This window comes from Mandrillus leucophaeus, unplaced genomic scaffold (genome assembly GCF_000951045.1).
Source record: "Mandrillus leucophaeus isolate KB7577 unplaced genomic scaffold, Mleu.le_1.0 Scaffold67, whole genome shotgun sequence".
Lineage (NCBI taxonomy): Eukaryota > Metazoa > Chordata > Mammalia > Primates > Cercopithecidae > Mandrillus > Mandrillus leucophaeus.
Window position 1 is genome coordinate 1,227,125 of NW_012107252.1, and position 5,863 is coordinate 1,232,987.

General features: G+C 54.7%; 1 protein-coding gene across 1 annotated transcript; it reads right to left on the reverse strand.

Annotated features, from left to right (window-relative positions):
• Positions 1–1,543: 1,543 nt before the first annotated feature.
• On the reverse strand, positions 1,544–3,622 carry GUCA2A (guanylate cyclase activator 2A (guanylin)). Its single transcript, XM_012001721.1, has 3 exons — positions 3,521–3,622; positions 2,260–2,467; positions 1,544–1,827 (listed from the first exon to the last, which is right to left on the reverse strand). The coding sequence occupies exons 1-3, from the start codon at positions 3,593–3,595 to the stop codon at positions 1,763–1,765; spliced, it is 348 nt and encodes a 115-aa protein (XP_011857111.1). The 5' UTR covers positions 3,596–3,622; the 3' UTR covers positions 1,544–1,762.
• Between the last annotated feature and the right edge of the window lie 2,241 nt (positions 3,623–5,863).

The following is a 5,863-nucleotide window of genomic DNA, read 5'->3' on the forward strand; positions in this document are numbered from 1 at the left end:
TAGATAGCTTGCCTAAAGGCACACAGCTGTAAAAGACAGAGCCAGGATTTATACCCAAAGAGTCTGGCTCCAGAGTTAGGGCATTAAATGATTCCACTCCATCACATATCTCACTTAATCCCCCGCCAACCTTGGGAGGTAGGGTCTGTTATCATCCTCACTTTCAGATGAGAAACCAAGCCTCAGAGAGGGACACTCAGCTTGTAAATGACACAGTAAGGCTCAAACTCAGTCCTGTCTGCCCTTGCAGGCTCCACACTGTCCTGACTGAACCATTCTAGTGTCTTTGTCTGCACCATTCCCACCTTCTGCAACACCCTCTTTTTCCCTACTTCCACACTGGTTTTGAAATTCCCTGCATCCCAATGCAAATCTGAGGGGTGATGCAAATGCACTTGCCCTTCCCCTTTCACAAAGCCTTCCTGACCTCAACTAGAAGAGACCTTACCTTTTGAATTCTGAAGCCCATGGAATCCCCCTTGTGACAATTCCCCTCCACCCCACTCCCCAAGATGGACCCTTGGGAGTTCTGCCTTCTCTTTCTTTTGTTGCCTCTACCTTTACTAATAGGCCTCACTTCCATACCCTGCTTCCTCACCCTGTCTGAACCACTTTCAGCCTGATCCTAGTCCCCTTTTCTCTGGTTTGTTTTATCACTTATTGAATTCCTCTTATGTTTGTGTCAGGCCTTAACTGGGGGCTTTACGTGCATTATTTCACCCAGCCTGGGAGGCAGGAAATATTAGCGCCCCAGTTTTATAGAGGAAGAGGTGGAGGTACAGAGAGGGAAAGTGACTTTCCAAAGATCACACAGTACTTGGAAAAGCTGTGGCTGGGACCCTGCCCTGTTTTATATCCTCATGCAATTATCTATGTGTGTCTGGAGGTCAGAGAGGCTTCCCCAGGCACAGAAGCCATTACATAACAGGGTGGCCAGAGCTGTGCAAGGGTTGTGGGTGGTCACAGTGCCCAGAGAGCACCAAGGTCAAGGTCACAGTGGGAGCACTGAGACTCTTCCTGGGGGGTTGAGAAAGTTGTCTTGAGGAGAGGCCATGGAACGAAAGGCTTGGAGCCTGAGTAGGAGTTTGCCTGACAGTAGTGTGGGAAGAGGGGCAGTGAAGAGGTGAGCAGCAGCAGAGGAAATGGCAAGAGGTGTGGTTTGGGATGTGGTCGGGGTGGAGGCCACACTAGCATGGTTGGTGGGAGCCAAGTCCTTGAGTACCCAAGAGTTTGGTGCCAGTCTCCTAGTGGGTCAAGTGCCTGTGTTGGTCGTCCTAACCAGCTCAGACTGGCTCCCGTGCTCACATGTGGCTCAGTGAATTTGGTGACCTCAGGAGATGTGAAAGTAAAGCAAACCCTCCCCACCGCCTGCTGCCTCAGTGGTTTGGAGATCCAGATCCCCTCCAGGCCTCTGTGTTGTGGCAGCCCCAGGGACAGCAAGCAGCTTAGCAGAGAGAGTGGGGTCCTTTGCTTTGTACATTACATCCCGAGCTTCCAGGGCAGGGTAGACTAGGGGATGAAGGAAGGAAAGCAACACCCAGAGTACTCTGGAATCTGGTTTATTAGCTGGGGGTTGGAGTGGCTCTAGGGAAGGACAGTGTTGGGGCGAGGCCTCCAGTCACCCCGTTCCTCCCTGGGCTGCTCCTCCCGACTGGACCAGGGTAGCTTGAGCTGCCGGAAGTAGAGTATCATGGGTGGCCCTTCCTGCAGGAGAAAAGAGCTTCCCTGCTGGGGAGGGGAGGCAGGCAGTGGGCAAGCCTCCCTAGCATCCGGTACAAGCAGCGTAGGCACAGATCTCACACGTGCTCGGGTCCTCAGCGATTTCCTCTGTACAACAGAGATGGAGCCTCGTGAGAACCAGCATTTCCTCCCAATACCCCTGCCGCCCTTGGCCCAGAGCTTGTACGTCACCACCCAGACCCCAGAGAATCCCAGCAGGCCCATACTCTGACCTACTGGGCGTTTTGCCCCAAATCAGGGCATGCAGACCACTCAAACCAACCAATCAAAGCAGAGATTCCACCAGAAAGAGAGGCAACTAAGACCAGATGAACTGTCTTAGTTCCCAAACCTCAGCAGTTACAACTTGGAATTGAAGTGGACGTGGAACAGACCCACCAATCAGAGGCAAGCTCCCTAGTTCCACCAATCAGAGCTGAGCCCTTCCTCTAAATCCCACCAATCAGAGCAGATCTCTTCCTCATGTGCCATCAGAGTATTCCCGAGCCCTGTCAATCAGAGAGGAGGGAGGCTGCTCACCCAGCCTCTGAAGTATCTCCTGGGCATTGGGCTCCTTGCAGAGAGGCTTGAGTTCTTCTGGAAAGTTTGGGTTGCTACAGAGGATGGGAACCACAGGTTCACCAGGGATGGGTGCAAACTTCCTGAGTTTCCCAACCCTGGGCTCCTCGGGCTCTTGGAGGTCTTTGAGCTTCTTCACTGACTCCAGAGAAAAGGAGAAATTTCCATCCTGGAAAAGACAAGCCCAGAGCATGAGGCCAGGCTGCAGCCTGCTTCCTGACTGTGCCCCCCGTGCTGGCCCCGGTCCAGCCCAGTGGTGCTCACGAGTAGTATTCGTGGCATATGGGAGCCAGGCGATCCACTGAGGGGCACTGTGAGGGGTAGAGTTCAGGCCCCACGCCCTGGCTTGGCTCCTTGGTGCTGGACACTCCGGAACCCGCAAATTCTGCATGTTGTATGGGGAATGGAGAAAATGGGTGTGAAGCTCCAGTAACACCAAAGGTGCCTAATGAGAAGGAGCCAGTGTGCTGATTTTTAGGGAGAGGCAAAGGACCAGCACCCAGGCATGGTAGCTCCACGTGGTCAAGCCCAGGCTGTCCTTCCCCTGCCTGAGAGCGGTGCTGCTGATTACTGGGCCCCCAGCTTCAGCCTGTAGCCTGGTTTTTCTTTGAGAAGCAATAAAAGGCCTCTCAGAATCTGGCTTTGATAGAGAGCAGGGCCCCTGCTAGGTGCCAGCCTGGCCTGTCGCCAGCATTGGCACTGGTAGGCACACCCATCTGTCAGGACCTCCAGGGTGTCCGTGTGGTTCCTGGGACCCACAGGAGTGCTTTGGCTGAGCACAGAACTGAGGCGTAAGGTCTGGATTCAAATCCAGCTCCTGCACTTCCCACGGCCATGTGCCCATGGTCTGTTATAGAACTTTTGTGAGGCTCAGTTTTCCCCTCTGTAAAATGGGACTAATAATTCCTTTCTTCCAGGTTGATGGTGGGGCCACAGTGAGGGGCTGGGGAAAGAATCGGCACGTGGGACACTCAGTAAATTGGCCAGTTCCCCGCCTTCCCCATATGATTATTCCTCTTCCCTCCACTGGATTTCTTTCTCCTCCAAAGTTGAAGGGAAAGGTGTGTGTGTGGCCGGACTGAGCAGGAGCTCCTCAAAGAAGGCCAAACCTCGGACACACATCCTCAGTCCAGCCCCAAAGAGGAGGTATTCTCTCAGGGGTCCAGCCCTGGGCACTAGGGGCAGGGAGCCAGCTGGGCCAGGGTAGGGACACAGGACTCACCTGCACGGTGACCCCTCCCGCCAGGGAAGCCCAGGCCCCGAGGAGGCACAGTGCGGAGAGCAGGAGGGCATTCATGGCAGCAGTGCCCGAGAGAGGGGTGGCTGTTCTGGATGCCAGGGGGAAACAGCGGGACTTTTAAAGAGGGCAGGTTACTGAGTAACCCGGAAGCCTTTGTCAGTCTCATCTGCTCACCTGTCAGGCCTTATCAGATAAGGCTGAGACAGCCCTGGGAGATAAGAGCCAGGCAGGGGGGCCCCTGGCCCCTCCCTGAGCACCCACTTTGACCCACAGCCGGGCTGGGGCCTGCATTCATTCACCAACAAGTCACATTCACTCACGACTGCCCTGTGCTGGTGTGGGGCCGGCCGACCCAGCCCTTGAGGAGGAGGGCCCAGCCCGACAGTGAAAGGCAGGGTGATGAGGGTGGGGTGATTAGGGCCAGGTGACGGGGCTGCACTGGGGGTTGAGCTCTGGAGAATGGGTGGAGGTTTTCTCAGAGAAGGGACTGAGAACAGAAGGCCATTTCATGCCAAATGGACAGCTAGGAGGTGAGACAGGCCTGGAATATTCAGGGGAATGTGAGAAATTCCACGCGGGAGGCTGCAGGGCAGGTCGGGGCTGCGTTTGATTGCTGCAACTTTAAGGAAGCCCTCCGCACAGCCCGGGTTCAGCTCCACCTACTGCCCAGTTGTGGGGCATGTGAACTTGGGCCAATGCTTTCTGCTCTCTGAGTCTCGTTGTCCCTTGTGTCCCCTGTGGGAACCAAAAATAATACCTACCTCATGGGGTAGGTATGCGGTAGGCATTATTGTGAGAATCAAGTGAGGTTTTAAAAACACTTAGCTCAATGCCTGGTACACAGAAGGTGCTCAGCAGAGGTCCATCCCCCTATTATTTTTAGCAGCCACAGCAGCTCCTGGTCCTCCCTGGCCCCTCTGGTGACCATCTGTCTGTCTGAGCCACAGGCTGTCCCCACTCTGTGCTGGTCCCCATCCTGTCCTGCCTGCCCTGCAGCCTCAGGGTGTCCTCGAATGAGCTCCTCCCCAATCCGCCCGCCCCCTTGCCCCTGCAGATGCAGTCCCGTTTCCACAGATCACACTGGGGAATTGCTTGGCTGTGTCCGCGCCCCTCTAGACTCTGACCCCATTCAGACCGCGCCCTCAGCGCAGCGTGCATTCACTGTGTGCTGTTGTGAGCAGGAATCCCCAGGACACAGGAGAAAGGGTAGCCCTGGGATTGTCATCTTTCTACTCAGCCAACCTGGCCCGATGCCAGGACAGCCCTAGGGCGGGAGGTTGGGCAGGAATTCCTGGGTGGGGAGAGTCAACACTGAAGAGGGAATTGGAGATAGCAGGGCCTGACCAGGAGGGAACTGCAGGGACAAGGCCCTCAGGGAGGGGCAGGGAGCTCCTGGCCCGGCTCCCAGGGCAGTCCTCACAGCTGCACTGGATTTCCCACCCCTTTCTGGTGTGTGTGTGTGTGTGTGTGTTAAGGGGGGGTGTGTCTGCGGAGATGTGTATGTCTGTATCTGCCAAAGTGTCTGTATATACCCTGACAGGTGTGTGTAGCCAAGGTGTGTGTGTATATGTGCACGTGCTGAAGGTGTGTGTGCTGAGGCATGTGTGTACACTGAGGAGTATATATGTATATATGCTAAGGTGTATGTGTGTGTATACTGGGGGGTATATGTGTGTCCGTGTACACCAAGATATCTGTGCAAGGAGGTGTGCATATATACATTGAGGTGTGTGTGCCAGTGTGTACATACACAGGCGTGTGTGTATACACCAAGGTGTGTGTGTTTGCTGGGGTGTCTGCTGATGTGTGTGTATGTGCACTGAGGGGTGTGTGTGTGTATGCTCATGTGTGTATATGCACTGAGATATGTGTGTGTACGTGCACTGAGGTGTGTGTGTGTATGCTGAGCTGAGGGCGTCTGCTGTGCTGTGCGTGTGCCGAGGTGTGTGTATACACTGAGGTGTGTGTGTGCTGAGGTGTGTGAGTGCTGATGTGTGTGTGTGTGCCGACGTGTGTGTATACACTGAGGTGCGTGTGTGCTGAGGTGTGTGTGTTTTGAGGTATGTGTGTGCTGACGTGTGTGTGTGTGCTGAGGAGTGTGTGTGCTGACATGTGTGCATACACTGAGGTGTGTGTGAGTGCTGTGTGTGTATGCACTGAAGTGTGTGTGTGTGCTGAGGCGTGTGTGTGCTGACGTGTGTGTGTACACTGAGGTGTGTGTGCTGAGGTGTGTGTGTGTGCTGACGTGTGTGTATACACTGAAGTGTGTGTGTTGACATGTGTGTACACACTAAGGTGCGTGTGTTTGCTGAGGTGTGTATGCTG

Bases quoted from the DNA above. Each gene is read 5' to 3' on its own strand.
- GUCA2A (XM_012001721.1), bottom strand. From the start codon at position 3,595: ATGAATGCCCTCCTGCTCTCCGCACTGTGCCTCCTCGGGGCCTGGGCT. The intron at 2,468-3,520 runs GTGAGTCCTGTG...TGTCTTTTCCAG, and splicing joins CGGGAGGGGTCACCGTGCAG to GATGGAAATTTCTCCTTTTC. The intron at 1,828-2,259 runs GTGAGCAGCCTC...TCTGTTGTACAG, and splicing joins GGAGATACTTCAGAGGCTGG to AGGAAATCGCTGAGGACCCG.